General features: G+C 41.1%; 1 protein-coding gene across 1 annotated transcript in view; it reads right to left on the reverse strand.

The window, feature by feature from the left end:
• Nucleotides 1–380: 380 nt before the first annotated feature.
• The window catches only part of NEXMIF (neurite extension and migration factor), a 192,166-nt gene continuing 172,584 nt past the window's right edge, over nucleotides 381–19,962 (reverse strand). The window contains exons 2-3 of the mRNA XM_089324854.1: nucleotides 7,609–7,734; nucleotides 381–6,933 (exon numbers count right to left, since the gene is read on the reverse strand). Of these exons, the coding sequence (XP_089180980.1) occupies nucleotides 2,558–6,933; nucleotides 7,609–7,687 (4,455 nt within the window). The 5' untranslated portion in view covers nucleotides 7,688–7,734 and the 3' untranslated portion in view covers nucleotides 381–2,557. The remainder of the gene's footprint in view (nucleotides 6,934–7,608; nucleotides 7,735–19,962) is intronic.

The raw sequence follows: 19,962 nt of genomic DNA on the forward strand, positions 1-19,962 counted from the left end.
GACTGATGCTGGGAACACACACAATCAAGAGAACAGGCTTGTTCATTTTACTACCTAGCTGTAAGTAGTAGAGCAGGCTGGTGCACAGAATCATAGACTGGGAAGTGTGTATACTTACATACACAAGAGGCTTTCCTTCCCTTTCTCTGACTACTTTCAAATGTTGCTTCTCTGTTTGTGAAAATGACTAGGTAGGTTCATATTTTACTTCAATTTTTCCTTTTGAGACATCTTCCCTTTTTTGTTAAGTCCCCCTTTTCCCCACCCACTTATTCTCCACCCTCCCACCCCAGCCTATATATTCACAAAGTTATTAGGTTAGTAACAATATTAGTAAGAATAGTAACAACAACAACAACCAACAACATTAATAATATTAATCCCCTATATCTGTATAGCACTTTACGATTTACAAAGCGCTTTCACATCCATTATCTCATCTGTGCCATAATGCACCAGTCATCAGACACACAGGCCTTCAACTGTGCAAGTAAAAGAGATCAAATGTTAGAAGTCAAGTGGTGAAGAAAGGGGAAGAAAAGGCTCGGAGTGAGGGATGTTGGAGCTGTGAAATTTTTTTTAAAAAGGTGGGGAGGGCTGAATTAACAATGTTATTTAAAAATTTTTATCAAAAATTGAGATTTAAGTTTAGTGTGTGGCATCACAGATACTAGTTATCCTCAGACAAGTATATATAGCCCAAATCAGTTGATACCACACATTTTTCAGTTTATCTGATGTTATACATACTTAACTCACAGGAAGAAGAATTTGGTCGAACTGAGATGCCTTAACATTTTCTTTAAATGACATTGGCATTGCAAGATTAAACACTTAAAGAACACTAAAGCTGTGATATGAGTGCACTTTTGACAAAACTGGAATAAAACATTCAGGAAACTACTTAAATAAAAGCAATCTATGTACTTCATTTATCATTAGTGTTGATTTTATAGCTATTTTATAATTTATCCCAGGCTATTATAAAATATATAAAACTGAGATATAAAGTATCAGCAATATAACTTTGCACTTTAAATAATTTTTAGCTACAGATTTTGCTTTTAGAAAACAAACTTTCAAAGCAGCTGTTTTGTTTCCTTGTAAAAGATTCTGTAAATGCATATACTCGTGTCCTTGATGGACTGAGCTGTTGTGACTTTCAGACTTTTCCAACATTTTAACCCTTAGACAATGGAACAAACAAATCTTTATTGTGCCTTGTAAAACTGTTCATGTTTTCACACAAGACAGTAGAGTTAGAGTTTAAAACTTTAAGAGAATGTATGCATGTGTGTGTGTATGTTTGTATACATATATACACATATACATATATGTGTGTGGGGGTGTATATACACACACACATGCACACATTTAAAATTCACTAATGAGCTTTAAACTGTGGGGGTGAATCTGTGAGATGAGGTAAGGAAATTTGGCACATTTCAAACAGTATCCTTTAAGTTTTGGTAAATTGCGTAACACAACATATTTTTCCACTGTGATCTACAGGTGCTATCCACATAAGTGGGGGTGGTTAATAGCAAGAATCACTGGAATGTTTCTAGTAAATTAACAGGGACAAGTGCCCCAAATACTCACAACCAAATGTTGATACAGAAGTAAAAATATATACAGTACAGTCACTTGTTTGTAGTTTGGCACAATCTTTTCCATTTTTTCCTTGTGGGTAAATAGTGCATAAACTACTTGTGCAACTGTATGACTTTTTAAGTCTTTTACATAGAACATCAGATTAAAGTTTGCTTCCAAAGACTTATTCCCACAATTCAAAATTCTTTTCTTTAAGCACTTACATGTCAACATACATACCACAAGGCATATTTTGAAAGAAATAAAATACAAACATCAAGTGTCTTTCTGGAAAACGTGAGTCTCTTCAAACACAGGTAAAACCCAAAATGCTGTTTCTGCTTTTAAGAGATTATAGTTGGAATCCCTGCAGAAAAATCAAACAATTTATGCCATCTTAGTTTTAGTGTATGTCCCACAAAGGGTCATACAATATAAATTTGTTAGCATCATACTAGCTGCTGTATGATGCAGAAAAAAGATACAAATAGAGGGGGCACTAGAAAGTACTTCTAATTGCCACATGTTGAGATTTGGTCTTCCGACTAATGCTCTTTTCATTTAAATGATCTTGGCTTTTTGTCTACATTACTTTTTAATTCTGTTGTTCCAAATATGTTATACTGCAAAGCCTTTCCCTTCCCAAAATCATTCAGGATGAGCATATTTTAGTTCTGTGTTCTTAGTAAGTAAAAACTAATGCTGAATAGCAGAAGAAAAAGTAGCTTTGTTAGAGCTTATCCCTGAACAAGCCACAGCAAAACTGCCCAATCCTTTGGGTGGCTCAAAGATATAGGGATTTCCATGCACTTTTTTTCTTTTCTTTTTAATTTGAAAAAGAAAGGAATGGGACAGTTTCTTTCATGCAAATGTTTGCTTTCAAGAGGAAAAAAATGAGGGACTGCGGGCTTAGCAGGTAGTAGGAAAGCTAAGGGCGCATCATCTCAGCCATTTTGGTGCAGTATTACCTCAGTTTTTCAAAAGAAGCTGTCCCAGCCTCATCCTTGTGGACCTGTTCTCGCTCCATGCGCTTTCCCTTACACTTCTCATCTCTCAGGGCCTTGGAGCTGGATTTGTGACGATATAATTTTTTGTGTGTTGGTCCGTTATTGCCTAAAGTGCTCATGTTACTATACTTTTTATCAAAGAAGGCAGAGTGAGAGTCCTCGTTATAACCAGGCATGTCTGTATGACCAGGATCACCTATTGCTGCTTTCCCATTGCTTTTGTTCACACCCTTGATTGACCTGTGATTCTTAGTGGCTCCTGGGGACCCACTGTTGATTTTTTTCTTAGTCTCCTGTGGTGTCCCAGCCAATATTTTCAGGGTTTTTAACTTTAGACTATTGGACTCAGGAGAGTAGAATGTGTTGGGGTCCCCATGGTGTTCCATGGGTTCCCAAAGGGGCTCTATAGAGGCCATCATGAATCTCTGCACATCTGCCATACCAGAGGCAATGTTAGACAAGATATAGGAAGGTTCCTGAAATTCCCTTTGGTCATCATCCAGGAGGGTGTTGCTGTTGGTGCCCATGTTCATGTCATTCCAGCCTGGGCCACTCTCCTTCCCTAAAGCCCAGTCTCCAGAAAGTCCCTTGTGACTTGGCATCTTCAGAGAGGCCATAGGGCCACTGTGTTGGATACATTCGGTCAATGTCTTCCCAGTAGAGGACATGCTGTTGGTTTGGCCTCCCCCACGACCAATGCCAATTTGCATTTTCTCTCCATTGATGGCAGCCATGTATTTTCCTTTCTTTGTGGACTTGGGGATCTGGCGGGAGGTTTTCCCAGGTGACTTTTCAGTCCCTTTGTTGTTGGCTTTGGGAGATTTTTTCCTGGTGTTTTTCTGAGAAGAGCTTTGGTTCAGAGCCCCACTCTTGCCAGGTGAACTTTTCTTTCTTGATTTTGAGACTTTGTTGTTGGTGCTAATTTGACCAGATGGGTCATTAAATGTTGACAGGCAAGGGTTTTTTGGGAGCAGGCTGACAGAATCCTCATCATTGAACATATGGAACTGAAATTGATGGTTATTTAAGGTAAATCCATCATCGGCTTGATTCTGCTGTGAAAGAGTATTACAGTCCCACTTGATCTTCTCCATGCTGCCCAATGATCCTGGGACAGCCTCTTGGAACCCCTTAAGTGCTCCCAATGTCTTGATACCTTCACATCTGGTAATTTGAGGAGAAAGACTGGGAGTGTCAGGTGGAGACACCTCTGAGAGAGAAGAGTGGCGGAACTTGTCGGGAGTGAAGTTGGAGATATCCAGGAGATCAGTGGACTCCTTTAGTGGTGCTATCTCATCAATGCTCTGCTGGATCACCAGCTTGGGGCTGCAATGGGCCAGGAAGTCATCAGTGATATCATCATCCCCTTCCTTTTCACAGGACTTCAAGCTTAAGGAGCAATAATTGCTTGAGCTGATAGAGAGTGGGGCCATTGAATCAAAGCTAAAGAGCCGACCATCATCAGTATTGAGTGGGCTCTGCTGGAAAGGAAAGCAGATCTCTCCATTATTAAAGTGACATAATTGATAAGTGTCATCAGATGGGATTTGGGTGTCTTGCACTGAGGCATACAGGACCTTGTTGCAACTATTTCCACCACTACTGAGGCAGATTGGATTGTATGTTGTAGCTGTGAGGTTATTTTCCATGGGGACTACTTGGGAGGCCCCAAATTCACTGGATTGGGTTGGAGCTATATCTCTTGAGACTTCTGGTAAGAATTCCTGTGGACCAGAAGCACTTTTGTTGGGCCACTCATTTCCATAGCTGCTTGACTCCATTTTGAAGTTCTGAGATGACTGCTGCATCTCAGAGTCAGAGGATGAGGAAAGCACACAGTCCTGGGCAGGCTGGAGAGGTACAAATGACTTTTCTGTTTGAGTTGGGCTGCCTTTATTCTGCTCTGGAGAATGGTGAGTAAAGTATGTGATATTAGTGTTATTTGACAAGTCAGAAGCATCTAACAATGTCTGCAGATAACCTCCAGGGATAACAGGTATATTGGTGGCAACATTAGCTGATGACAGAGGCATTTCAGAAGAGCAAGTGGTTGGCAGGAAAGTAGAATTCTTAGCAACCTTTGCCTCATGAAATTCAGGTATGTGGGAACTGTTTGAGGTTCCAGAAATAACTTCATTCTTTAAATTAGCCTCAGAGGGTTGTTCTTCCAAGAGAGGGCTTGTTTGGACTACTGGCTTGCTTTCTTGCCCAGCTTTAATTTTCTTGGATTTTAATCTAGCTTCACTTTTAAATTTGATTTTGTTGAGCACTTTCCTCTCTGGCCCCCTCAACTCTGTGTCTTGGGCTTTGACTTTCACTGAGTCAGGGCCTGTGATTTCATTTAAATGTGGTCCATTTGCACAGCTGGGAGCAGCCAGAGGGGCTGACTTTAGTGTAAATTTTAGGCCTCCCTCTTCTTTACGATTGCTAGTTTGCCTCTGATCATTGCAGAATGAAACCTGCTTATTACTTGCTGAAGATTCCATGGATGAGATCCTTTGAATTCTATGCCTGTTGCCAAGTTTAGATTTTCGTTTGCGAGCAGGTGGCAGGAATGACACCTCACAGCTACCTGGTTCAAAGCTTTGCTTTTGGCATAAGGGTATCTTGATGGAGTCTATGTTGTTTCTCTGCTTCTTCTTCTTCTGCCAGAATCCTTTTAAGGGTGCCAGCTTGGCATATTTGTTGAGCTTATTCTCACTCAAATTCACTGTTGTCTCACTGGCATCCACCTTGCCCAACTTCACCAGCATGTTCTTCTCACCTTTAAAGCGATTGATGATAATGTATTTGATAATAACAGGGGGCTCCTTACGCGTTACTTTTCTTCTCTTTTTGGGACACCATTCATCATCATCTTCCTCTTTGGAACCACCTGGCAGCCATTCTTTCCTCTCATTTACCTTTTCACCTTCTAATGAGTCAACATCATATAGATAATCTTCACTGTATCTGACTTTTCTCTTGGCTCGTAATCCATAGTTCTGCTGGGAGGAGGAGTTGCTAGAATTAGTGTCCCGAGCCATATAGCGGCTACAGTCCTTGATCTCTCCCATGGCATCATATGAGACCTCAATGAAGGAACTGTCATCACTGAAGTTCCCTGATGTCTCCAAGGAATCAGCAATATGGCCCTGCTTTGGATTCTTAAATTGCCCTACCTCACTCCCACTGCATGGTTTATTTAAGGCAGATTTTTCTCCATTATCCTTTCCATCTTTTTTCTCTATACCTTTGTCTTCCTGCCCTTCCTCTTTGCCTTTCTTCTTGTCCAGGTTTTTCTCTTCCTCCCCCCAGATGATGCTCACGTCAGGGATTTTGAATTGTGAAAGATCGCTGCTCTGCTTCAAAGCCCCATTCTTAGACTCCCGCTTGGGGCAGGTAGTAAAGACACTGGGGAAAAAGTTGAATTGGGCATCCTCCTGCATCAGAAGGGTGGTCTTGTCTCGAACATTGTCCTGAAAAGACTCATATCGAATTTTCAGAGAGCAGACATCACTGCCCAGTGTGGACTCATCATCATCAAACATGTAATTATCCACATCTTCTTCAGAGAATAGATTGACAGAAAGCTCATTCTTGGAACAGAGGTCAAGCAGTTCAATCTTACTCTCACTAATGAAAGTCTCAAAGTAACCCCAATCCTGATTGGAATTTGCAAGCAAAGCTTCTTCTGTATTACACTTATCCAACAGTAATGCCTCATAATAACTTTTCTGAGCTGGATCTTCCAGGTCGATGTCAGGTTTCTCAGCTTCTCGTCTATCTCCTGCCCTTGATTTATGCAGGGGGAAGCCCAGGAGCTGGTCTGAGAGGAGCTGCTCTCCATATTTCATGTTTTCTCCAGCATTAATACATTGAATCCCTATATCAGAAACTGCACATGTTTCATAATCCCTATTTAGATCACTGACTTTCAGGCTGATTCCTGGCTCAGGATCTACTGCATCCTTGGATTCCATGAAGCAGCCCAAGCAAGTCCGGCTTGGCTGCATTAGGCAGTCCCCATTCAGAGCTGACATGCCTGCAGGCTCCATTATGGCAAATGGAGCTTTCTCACACTCGTTGGGTAGGGACCATGTGTTCAGGCCCTTTGCAACACCAGATGTTAGGGAAATGGCATTCACAGAAGCACTATTAGCAGCGTGCTCAGGTGTTTCAATGAGGCCCAAAGGAGAGGGAGGGCTCTGCATACAGGGCTTCTTGGAGGGCAGAGGCAAGAGACCCCTGGGATACATCAGGGTCTCTTTTGGTACCACTGGCATAGGCTGGATTGGTGCAGCAGCTTCTAGAGCTGCAAATGACTTCATTGCCACATCCTGGTCCTCTGAGTCTAGAGAAAAGGGAAAATAATGACAGGAATAAAGTTAAGGGTCTTATGCCAGTCTCATTAACTCCCTTTCCCTTTGATCAGTTTCTAGTACTTTGCTTGTAGTATTTAAGCTAAGCCTCTGCTTTTCTGGCTTTAGACATCAAAACTACAACATTAAATAACAACTTTAATTTTCTATTGAATATTCATGCAAGTGAAAAATAGCAAATCTTTAGGCCCACCTTTTTCCTCAGAGGAAAGACAGAGCCCACTTCAAAAACAAGGAAAGAATTGCATTGCTTGATGAATTTGAGAGTAGAGGCTTTCAGAAGGAAAATTCTCAGATGGGCATTCATGGTTTTGACCTATGAGGCTCTGACCCATCCTTCAAACCCATGTTCTGGAAGCTGCTAGTGAACTGGAAGTTCCAAGCCCCACATCAGAGCGTATTTCTAATTCACTAGGAATTTTGAGGAACTTCAGTCGATACAGATAATTTGGGAAGACAAAGGGGTTGTGTTCAAAGCCTCTTAGAGACTCTCCTATCCTAGTTAGAGATTTGGTGGAATAAAGTTTAGGATTAACATTAATTTCAAAGGCATCTTGGACTCTGTCCCGACTCTGTGGATACTGAATATCCATAATAACAAAGGACTACTAGGAGAGATATTGTATATCATATCTAAATTACTTTACCATTTTCTTTGACCCCATTAATCAGAGTGTTTTCCCCGTTGGTTGAGGCAGCAATAGCCTTATCTTGTTGGTTATCCATGAATGTAACCTCTTATTGTTTCATTCCAAGTCCAAATGCTGTCCAACCTGCAGATTTCAAATATATAATGTCAGTCATTAAGATTATTTTACTCTGTATTTTACATATTATTTTAGTTACAGGAATCTTAAAAGCCTGCTTCTGGTCTGGCTTCATTATTACTGTTGTTTTGTTTCATAGTTTATACTTACCATGCAATTTGGAAGTCAGTTCACAAACTCATATGTCATTCACACATCCTAGGTCCTTTTGTAACCTCTGGGCCCTCACAGTTTTCAAAACAGAAATCTGAAGAAGCAGGTACACTTATGCCTTCCTTCAGATAGCAATGCATTTAACCTAAGCATGTCCACTCATTTAAGGACATAAAGCAGACCAGATTAACTTGAGATAAAGGATGTGTGCATGTGGAGATTAGTTTTATTTCTGCTTACCTAGTTCTACTTCAGACAGTCAGAAGCACTTCAAAAACAAGCCACTTCATACATACACACCCATATACATCGCACTCCGATTGTCACTCTTTTTTTTTTTTTTTTGACAGGCAGAGTGGACAGTGAGATAGAGAGAGACAGAGAGAAAGGTCTTCCTTTTGCTGTTGGTTCACCCTCCAATGGCCGCCGTGGCCGGCATACTGCAGCCGGCGCACTGCACTGATCCGAAGCCAGGACCCAGGTGCTTCTCCTGTTCTCCCATGCGGGTGCAGGGCCCAAGCACTTGGGCCATCCTCCACTGCACTCCCTGGCCATAGCAGAGAGCTGGCCTGGAAGAGGGGCAACCGGGACAGAATCCGGTGCCCCGACCGGGACTAGAACCCCGTGTGCTGGCGCCGCAAGGTGGAGGATTAGCCTATTGAGCCACGGCGCCGGCCTAAGATTGTCACTCTTTAATCTTTGAAATTTGACTGCTAAAGATGAAAGAGGTAGAGAATTCCTAGGTTTCTCAACTTTCAGGAACTTAGGTAGAATTTTGACAAGTACTCCTCCAGGTATGTAGCAAGATTTTAAAATGTGACTACAGGGGCTAGTGTTATGCCACAGAGGGTTAAGCTGCCACCTGCAGTGCCAGCATCCCATGTGGGCACCAGTTTGAGTCACAGATGCTTTGCTTCTGACCCAGCTCCCTGCTAATGCATCTGGGAAACCAGTGAAAGATGATCCAAGCACTTGGGTCCCTGCTACTCCTGAGGGAGTTCTGAGCTCCTGGCCATTGCAGCCATTTAGAGAGTGAACAAGGGGATGGAAGATTTCTCTTTGTCTATCCTTCTCTCTCTCTCTGTAATTCTGCCTTTCAAATAAATAAAAAAATCCTTTTAAAAATGTGACTGCAGGGGCCAGTGCTGTGGTGTAGTGGGTAAAGCTGCCATCTGCACTGCCAGCATCCCAAATGAATGCCTCTTGGAGACTGCTCCACTTACAATCCAGCTCTCTGCTATGGCCTGGGAAAGCAGTAGAAAATGGCCCAAGTACTTGAACCCCTGGGCCCACGTGGGAGACCTGGAAGAAGCTCCTGGCTCCTGGCTTCGTATTGGCCCAGCTCCTACTGTTGCAGCCATTTGGGGAGTGAACCAGCGGATGGAGATCTCTCTCTCTCTGTAACTGCCTCTGCCTCTCTGTAAGTCTGCCTTACAAATAAATAAATAAATAAATATGGCTGCAAAGAAGGTCTAGATTTTCTGAAAAGAGTTCAGCATCATCTGGTATTTTCAGGGCACAGAATGCATTATCTGTAGCTCTCATTTCCTTCCCTCCTACATGCAGAACGACAGATAAGGTTTTCAATATGGAGGAATCTACTATATACCACTATGTATTTTTTTTAAAAAGATGTATTTATTTATTCGAAAGTCAGAGTTACACATAGGAGAGGCAGAGAGAGAGAGAGAGAGAGAGAGAGAGAGAGGTCTTCCATCTGCTGGTTCACTCCCCAATTGTCTGCAATGGCTGGAGCTGGGCCGATCCAAAGCCAGGAGTCAGGAGCTTCTTCCTGGTCTCCCACGTGGGTGCAGGGGCCCAAGGACTTGGGCCATCTTCTACTGCTTTCCCAGGCTATAGCAGAGAGCTGGATCGGGAGTGGGGCAGCTGGGACTTGAACCATTGCCCACATGGGCTGCCGGCACTGCAAGCGGCGGCTTTACTAGCTATGCCACAGCACTGGCCCCCACTATATATCAAACTACAATGTCTATAAATCCCTATTTATTCTAGTCACACCCACTCCCCCTACCCTTCCTCACTCAGTCCCTAAACCTTCTCCGCAGCCAAATATCCATCCCTTTATTAAAAAGAATACAGTGGGACTGGCATTTGGCACAGCAGTTAGGACGCCACTTGGGATGCCCACATCTTATCCAGAGTGCCTGGTTGGAGTTTCATCTCCTCTTCTTCCAATACAGCTTTCTTCCAATGTGCACCCTGGGAGGTAGCAGGTGATGGCTTGAGTACTTTGTTGCAGGCATTTGAGGAGAGAATAAGTGGATAGAAGTTCTCTTTCCAACTGTCTCTCTGTCTTTCAAATAAAATGAAAGTGAAAATAAGTAAATAAATATCTTCAATTTAAAAAATTTATTATTTATTTACTCAAGAGGCATAGTTACAGAGAGAGCGAGAGACAAAGAGAGGTCTTCCATCTGCCAATTCACTCCCCAAATGGCTGCAACAGCCAAGCTGAGCTGATCCAAGGCCAGGAAACAAGAGCTTTTTCTGGGTCTCCCATGTCTGTGCAGGGGCCCATGCACTTGGGCCATCTTCCACTGCTTTTCCAGGCCATAAGCAGAGAGCTCTATTGGAAGAGGAGCAGCCAGGAAAGGAATCAGGGCCCATTAAGGGATGTTGTTGCCACAGGTGGAGGCTTACTTAACCTGCTATACCACAGTGCTGGCCCTAAAATATATTCCATTTAAAAGCATGCACCCCTGACAGTCAAATAGCTATTATGAGAATTTCAATTGTATACTCATTTATCCTAGTATCCTAGTATCCTTATGATGATTTGATGATGATGTGGAAGTGATACATACTCAGTAGAAGCTGTACTTTGAATTTTGGATTTCAATCTTTTTCCAGGCTAGTGATAGGCAGTACAATACTCTCTTGTGCTGGAGTAGTGATAAGGAGCTGCAGCTCACAGTCAATGCTGCAATCATGAAGATAAACAATTGTTACTCTACAATATACTATGTTACCAGTATTTTGTAGATACAGGTATTCAATAAATAACATGAGATAGTCAGTATTTTATTAAAGAACAGACTTCCAGTTAGATGATTTTGCCCAACTGTAAGCCAATATAAGTGTTCTGAGCACATTTAAGGCAGGCTAGGCTAAGCTATGATGTCTGGTAGGTTAGGTATATTAAACACATTTTTGAATAAAGATATTTTGAACTTGTAATAGTTCTATGAGACCTAATCCCATCATAAGTTAAGGAGCATATTAATACACATAAATTATAAAACATGGCTTCAGTACTGAGGAAACAAGAAACAGTAATAGTCCTTCATGATTCAATCTATAAAATATTTTATCTATTGGGATTATTTCCTTATGTAGAAAACAAAAAAAATCTATATTAGCAATCTTTCAACTTTAAAAATGTGAGATGGTTCTGGGTTTCTTTTAAAACTTATATATTAGGATTTCCAAACTTCTCATTTTATATGAGGCCTGACTTGATGAATAGCTAATAAACCATTTGGCCAGGGAAAAGAGAATGAGATGTTTGTTTATATTTGCACAGAAAGAAGGGCTGGAGTTTAATAGGGGGAGAGGAGTGGATGGGAATGTTGAATTTCCTACCTCTTGGAAAGAAGCCTAATTTGTTGCTCTTTTATTTAAAGATTTATGTGTTTATTTGAAAGGCAGACTCAGAGAGAGACAGGGAGAGACACAGAGACAGAGATCTGTCAGCTGTTCATTCCCAAAATGGCCACAAAGACAAGGCTGGGCCAGGCTGAAGCCAGGAGCCAGGAACTCTATCCGGGTTTCTCCATATGGGTGGCAGGGGCCAAAGTACTCAAGCCATCTTCTTCTGCTTTCCCAGACACATTAGCAGGGAGCTGGATCCAAAATGGAGTGGCCAAGAGATGAACCAGCAACCATATGGAATGCTGGAATTGGAAGTGGTGGATAACCCACTGCACTATAGTGCAGTTCCTGTTGCTGCTTCTTTTAAAATTATTTATTTATTATTTTTATTTATTTTAAAGGCAGAGCGAGAGAGAATGAGAGAGAGAGAGAGAGAGAGAGAAAACGAGGGAGAAATCTCAACCTTCCACTTGCTGGCTTACTCCCCAAATGCCTGCAATGGCTCGAGCTGAGCATGGAATGCCATCCAGGTCTCCCAGGTGCATGGCAGGGATCCAAGTATTTGGGCCATCACCAGCTGCCTCCCAGAGTGCTCATTAGCAGGAAGCCAAACCAGAAGTGGAGCTCTGGCAGAAACCTAGGTACTCCAACTAGGATGAAGGCATTCCAAGCAGAGTCTTAACCATTACTGTGCTAAATGCCTGTCCCAGGAGGCCTCATTTGTGATGGAATTGGATGATCAGATTTCACAGCTGCCTCTGCTTCAGAGTGCACTCAGTGGGTCAGATGGAATCATACTGCCGTAATGGATTTCTTTGTCATCATTCTTTTTTCTAAAATTTATTTATTTTATTAGAGGGCAAGGAGGAAGGGAGGATGAGAGAGGGAGGGAAGGAGGAAGGGAGAGAGACCTCCCATCTACTGGTTCACTACTCAAATGCCCAGGAGCTGGGAACTCAAGGTAGGTCTACCATGTGAGTGGCAGGAATCCAACCACTTGAGCCATCACCTGCTGCCTCCAAGGGTGTGCATTAGTAAGAAGTTTAAATCAGGAAGAGAGTTGGGGACTTGAACCCTGGCAGTCCAATATGCGATGGAGGTGTCCCAAGGGGTGTCTTAACCACTGCACCAAATGCCTGCGCCTGCGTTTAATAGAACTTCAGATATAATTTACCCCTATTTAACCTCTCCACTAATTCCATCTTGGCAGAGACTTGATAAGGAGCAAATTATTTTTAGATTTCAATAATTTAGTGTCTTCTTTTCCCTTATGGCTATAGGTGATTACAAATAAGCCTATTTTAGTCATCAGGAAAACCAAGGCACAGAAAGAGACATTGTGATAGCTAGGGTCAGAAAACTGCATAATCAGAAATATATGAAAGAAACTCAAGTCATCTGACAAAGAGAACAGGTGTTCTTTTCCTAAAACGCAAAATACCTTCTTCACAACTGGTACCACTTCTAGCCCCTGGCTGAAACAGGTTCCAGTTAATACTGATCTGCACTTCCACTGCCTTTTAGGTAATGAAATAAAGAACAACTGCTTCAGATAAGTATTGACTATTAGTAAAAATTAACATAGCACAAAATATATACAGGAACAGTACACTAAAGTATCAACAATTGCTCAATCTTGTCAGCCAAGAACAGAACACTATGTTAGGGGACATACTAGTGCTGCTGTAACTTTACTCTGGGATGTTAATTCCCCAAGGACATGAATTTTGTCTGGTAGAAAAATCTGACCAAGCTCTGACCAAGCACCCAGGATTCATGGTTCTGAAGTAATGGGAATCTTTTTTCTTTTCTTTTTTTTTTTGATTTTTTAACTTTTATTTAATGAATATAAATTTCCAAAGTACAGAATATGGATTACAATGGGGAATCTTTTTTCAAGACTTGTTTTTATTTAACTGAAAGGCAGAGTTACAGAAAGAGAAGGAGAGGGAGAGAGAAAGAAAGAGACAGAGAGAGAGAGAGAGAGAGAGAGATTCTTTTTAAAAAAGATTTATTTATTTATTTATTTATTTGAAAGGCAGAGTTACAGAGAGGCAGAGAGGGAGGTCTTCTATCTGCTGGTTCACTCCACCCAGATGGCCACAATGGTCTGAGCTGTGCTAATTTGAAGCTAGGAGTCAGGAGCTTCTTCTGGGTCTCCCACGTGGGTGCAGGGCCCAAGGATTTGAGCCATCTCCTACTGCTTTCCCAGGCCACAGCAGAGAGCTGAATTGGAAGTGGAGCAGCTGGGACTCGAACCGGTGCCTATATGGAATGCCGGCACTGCAGGCTGCAGCTTTACCCGGCCCAGAGAAAGAGATCTTCTACCTGCTGATTCACTCCCCAAATGGCTGAAATGCCCAGGGTTGGGCCATGTTGAAGCCAGGAGCATGGAACTCAATCTGGTCTGTTTTGTGTATGACAGGAGCCCAACCACTTGGGCCATCTTCTACTGCTTTCCCAGGCACATCAGCAGGGAGCTGGATTGGAAATGCAACAGCTGGGACTAGAAATGACGCTCATATGGGATGTAGGCATCACAGGCTGCAGCTTAACCTGCTGCACCACAACACTGGCCCTGAGAGGGAATCTTACATGGTTGAGAACAGAGGGGCAATACACTTTGGCAAGAGCTAAAGAGGTGGAGTGGAGAGTGGGAGTTTGATGAGTTAAGAAGTGAAGAGAAAGGGAATGAATGCTTAGTAAGTGCTGTGCTGGATACTGTTAAAAAAAACTTATACTGTTTTAGATATATATTTATCTTGTGAGGTTGTTTCTTTTTTTAAACTTTTATTTAATGAATATAAATTTCAGAAGTACAGCTTATGGATTACAATGGCTTTTTCCCCCCATAACTTCCCTCCCACCTGCGACCCTCCCCTCTCCCACTCCCTCTCCCCTTCCATTGAAATCAAGATTCATTTTCAATTATCTTTATATACAGAAGATCAATTTAGCATATACTAAGTAATGATTTCATCAGTCTGCACCCACACAGACACACAAAGTATAAAGTCCTGTTTGAGTACTAGTTATAACATTAAATTGCAATGTACAGCACATTTAGGACAGGGATCCTACATGAGGAGTAAGTGCGCAGTGACTCCTGTTGTTGACTTAACAAATTGACACTCTTGTTTATGGCGTCAGTAATTTCCCTAGGCTCTTGTCATGAGTTGCCAAGGCTATGGAGGCCTTTTGAGTTCGCCAACTCTGATCTTATTTAGGCAAGGTCATAGTCAATGTGGAAGTTCTTTCCTCCCTTCAGAGAAATCTACCTCCTTTGATGACCTGTTCTTTCCTCTGGGATCTCACTTGCAGAGATCTTTCATATAGGGTTTTTTTTTCCCCACAGTGTCTTGGCTTTCCTTGCCTATAATACTCCTTGTGAGGCTGTTTCTACTCAGTTCCCATTTTTTTTTTTCAAAAGGGAAAATTAAGCATTATGAATAGTAAATGATTGTCAATGTTTTAAGCTGTTGTTCTCCAGAACTAGAAGGCTAAACCTGTTCAGACCATCTTTTAGTCTTTTGCTATAACTAATTTTTTGAGATTTAAAAAGATTTATTAGAATCAAAGACCTCCAGCCAGAGCGGCATGGAGGGGAGTTTCCAAGAGAGGAAAACCCCCAAAGAGACCTATAGTGCTGGAGTTTTAAAATACAATTTCGAAGGAAAAAAACTCGACAATCAGATCGGCATTGCTATGATTTTTCACATTTCAGTTTTAAACTACAAAACTGAAGGTATATATTCTTTCACATTTTATTTATTTATACCAAAACTGCTTATAAAATGATTTTGGATAGATATTATAAGTTCTTAACAGCTATAATACAAACAGCTCTGGGCTTGCTTTAGCTTCTTCTCACTGATTGGCATTTAGGACAGTGTGTTCGGTGAAATTTAAAGAATCTAGCTTGAGTTAAAATTGATTAGCACATTTGGAAGAATATATATCAAATTGCTTTGCCGATCATAGTAAATTATACAGTGTAATGGCATTAAAATAACATTAGCATGGAGACAAGTATTTTGAAGCAAGGAAATACTCAATTAAACAGGAAAGGCAACCCCTCCTACCTGCCCATCCCCTCAGTTAGCCTAAGACAGGTTCATAGATCCTGTCCCAGTAGGCTGCTATGGTCTTCCTCAGAGGCCTTGACGCCTCAGGTCTTAGTCTAGATGACCCATACCAGCATTTCTGCTGAGGGCTGTCCCTGGATTTTTCCAGCTGGAAAAAAGCAAAGCAAGAAGTAAATCATGTTTTTGCTTATGGGCTTGGGATAACATAACTTTTGGGGTTTGAGTAGTATCAGTCTCTGGGATACCACTTTAAATCAATTCAACAAATCTACTAGGTACTACTTGTGGTCATGGTTTTATATTAGACAGCAGTGTAAAAGACAGATGAATGAGGCTAGATACTCATTCTCAAGGAACTCAGAGTCTAGTGAAGGAAACAAGCCATAGACAAGTGTTGGGCATTGTGGTACGACAGGTTAAGCTGCCACTTGGGATGACTACATGCCATACGGCAGTATCTTGGTTCAAGTACTAGCTCTGTTCTTTTTTTTTTTTTTTAAGATTTATTTACTTATTTGAAAGACAGAGTTACATTCCACCTGCTGGTTCACTCCCCAGATGGCCACAATGGCCGGAGTTGTGCCGATCTGAAGCCAGGAGCCAGGAGCCTCCTCCAGGTCTCCCAAACGGGTGCAGGAGCCTAAGCACTTGAGCCATCTTCTAAAGCTTTCTCAGGTCATTAGTAGAGAGATGTCAAGAATATCAGAATTAGGGAGCAGGGATTAAGCCACTTCCTGCAATACCAGTATCCCACATGAGTGCTGATTCACATCCCACTGCTCCATTTCTGATTCAGCTCTCTGCTAATACATCTGGGAAAGCACCCACGTGGGAGACCTAGATAGAGTTCTTGGTTCCTGGCTTTGGTCTGGCCCAGCCCTAGCTGTTGTGGCCATTTGGGGAGTGAACAGTAGATAGAAGTTCTGTCTCTCTCTGTAACTCTGCGTTTCAAATAAATAAAGATTAAAAAAAAAAGAATTAGGGATGAGGAAATAGGAATGGAAAGGAGGTGTAGAACTGCACAAGCGTGCGACATAGACTTAGAAAATGATGTAGATATGACAAGTAAGAGAGCAATAGTTGGCATATCCAGAGAAGAGAGAAGTCAAATAATTATTAGGCATTGTGAAAAGAGAATCACGAGTTGTTAGATTCCAGACCAGGGTAGCCTCAGAAATACCAAGATTTGTGGGAATAAAGTAAGGTGAAAAGAAGCAACTGACCAGAAAGCTGTTCCAGATAGGGAATCTAAAGAGACTTGGATAGGGAATGCAGTGAAGCAAGGAGATAGTATTGCTGTAGGAAACAGGTCAACAGAAGGGTTTCCAGGCTGGTGTGGTTAGCTCTGTCTCATCTGGTTCTTCCCAATTCAATTGTAGTCAGTGCAACACACAGAACCAGCAACAGTACAGATAGCACATTCTTATCTATAATTCTCTCCTTGGGTAATTCCATTTTCTGATACCTACTAGGATTTCAAATCCCTAGGTTAGAAATATGATGCTTTTAACTACAGAACACATCTTAAATGAGTGACAAGTTTTAAAAATATTAAGGGCAGGAAAGACATCAAAAAGAGAGGATTATAGTCAAACTCTGAAGTATTATATGTATCTCAAAAATACAGTATGAATCTATTTTATCTCTCATGATAAAGATTCAAAAATTCAAAAGATATGCCTAAAACCTCATCTAGAAGAGGTGATACTGTGTAATGGACAAAGCACATCCACTAACTAGCTGAGTGTCCTCAGACAAGCTCCTTCCCATCTCTGGTCCTAAGTTTCATTAGCTAAACAATAGGGAAATGGACTTTATTACGTCTAATTAATGGTTCTTCTAGATCTGAATAATCTGTAATTCATTTAATTTTTGTTTTTTCTCCATTCAAACAATTGAAATAATTACATGTACAAGGAAAATTTGCACACATAAAGGAATTCTGATTTAAGTGCTTTTTTTTTTGTAATACAGAGATGAGCCTAACAAACAGTTGAATGAACTCATTATTCCCTCTACCTTATGTCCCTTCCTGTATTTCTCTGATTTTTATACATTCACATCCCAATCCTGTCAGAGACAAGAAATATGGTCCTGCTACTAGTGATAGGGCTCTGTATGCTTCACTTGCGTTAATTTTTTGCAGTCACCAATCTGGGGACAGGGGAGCTCTTTGCTATCAAATTCCTCGGCAGAAGCAACAGAGGCTGCTTTTTTTTTTTTGTCCTTGACCCATGGCTCAACATTTGGATCTCCTTTTTCCCTCTTTTCTCCCTTCCCTCCCATTCTTATTTGCACCACTGTTTGATATCACTTAAATGAGAATTACAAAAACAGTATTGTATAAGAACATAATGAAAAAGTATGTGAAAATGCATTGTCTATGTTAAAGCACTACATACATACACATGTTAAGAAACAAAAAATTCACTAAGAACTGAATTACGTGAAAAAAAAAAAAACAAGCAGAGACACTCATGGGGTCAAATCAAGAATAGCCAGTCACCTCATTAATCTTAACTTCTAAATTTTTAGGCCTAGGTGGCTCAAATTTACCGGCATATCTCACACTCCCCTTGTCATTGCAAAAGAATTTTTACTTTCAGGAGCTCTGCCCACTTTCTCTTGCAAGTCCATGGGATGAGTGGTAGAGAGTCCAATTACTGTTGGTCAGATAAAGGATGGAGTATTTCTTTCCAAGGAGAGTCACTCTCTTCTTGACTCTAGACCCAAATGGGAAGTATAATGGCACATTAGGCAGCAGAGAGAACACTTCTATTGGTGTAGCCACGATGGTGAGTCCTTGGAAAGACTAGGCTCCTGAATTTTATTAGAATGGGTTTATATAAGAACAATGTCCTAATCACAGAGTGCCTTTGTTGCCAGACAGCACTGAGTTACATTTAATACTTCAGTTCAGTAACTTTACATGAATTATCTTTTGATTTTTCCATATGGTTTCTAATTTCTTTTTTATTACTAATGTATCCTGTTAATTGCATTTAAAAAGTTATTAAATTCCTTTAACAAATATTATCATTGTATCACAAGATTGGAAGGATCTTGGAAGACAGTCTAATCCCAAACTCCCTATTTAACAAACAGGGTAACCAAGTCGCAAGAGAAGTGACAGGACATGAGGAAAAAGCCCAAATTCATATAAGAAGGAAGTACCACTCTTCCAGCCTCTGGATCCTAGAGCTCTGTTTTGTCACCCTAATGCATAACAGTCCAAGCATCACTTTTCCTACACATACACACAGACATACACACACACGATGTTTGTGTATACTCAATAAATTATGGTGCCTTTCTTCTCTCATTGTAAGAGTAGGATGCTGCACAAAGGACCAGACATTGGAAGATGCGAGAAGCTGGGAATTCATTTGTTCTGAAAGTGCTAAAATAAACTCAACTAGTTAACAATGCCTAGTTAAAATACCATTTGGTATTTCTGGCAAGAGTAGAGAGATCAAGGATACCATGCAAAGTAAGATAGTTTTTAAAATGTCTCCAGTGATTACAGTAGTTTTCTTTTACAGACTTTTGCACATTTCTTACTTTGTCCTAATCCCCAAGATAGGAAACAAGACTATAAAGAAATGAACATCACATTGATTATCATATTTATTTAGAACCCTTAAAGAATTACATATATATCTACTCATTGATACATTAGCTTATTTTAAGGCAACCAGGTAAGAAACATCTATAAATGGTTCCAATGAAATTGAAGACAACATAAAACCAAACACAAAACATCCCATGAGTAAAAGTGATCCTGTTAGTCTGGCCCAAAACTCAGTGTTGGCCTCACTGAGCTAGCTGCTAAAGCCTGGTTAATCTGACCTTGAGCTCTGAGGTATGCTGGCGCACTCTGGGTGCTTTGTTCACCTGGATATGTTTGAAGACCAGAGAATCTATAGCCAAACCCTTAAGCTCAGCATTACTGTCTTCATTTTTAATCATGTGGAAAAAAAACCCAAAAATCTAGTGCTCTTTTTGGGCCACTGACCCTGTGTCCAACCCCACCACACTTATCAGCCTCCACCATTGTAACAACAGAATGGCACACATTACTTCTTTAATGTAACACCTTTCAGATACTTGGTGGCTTTTTGGATATGCATAGCCTAGACTACCCAGAGTTTCACATGTTTGTGAAATGAACCTTTATATTTTAAATATTTATTTATTTATTTGAATGTCAAAGTTACAGAGAGAGACAGAGAGAGATCACTTCCTAAAAGGCTGCAATGGCTGGGGTTGGGCCAGGCCAAAACCAGGACCTTGGACCTCTATCCAGGTTGCCCACGTGGATGTTAGGGGATCAAGCACTTGGGCCATCTTCTGCTGCCTTCCTAGGCACATTGACAGGAAGCTG

The sequence above is a fragment of the Oryctolagus cuniculus genome, chromosome X, assembly GCF_051225735.1.
Source record: "Oryctolagus cuniculus isolate XC-2025 breed Fujian yellow rabbit chromosome X, ASM5122573v1, whole genome shotgun sequence".
NCBI lineage: Eukaryota > Metazoa > Chordata > Mammalia > Lagomorpha > Leporidae > Oryctolagus > Oryctolagus cuniculus.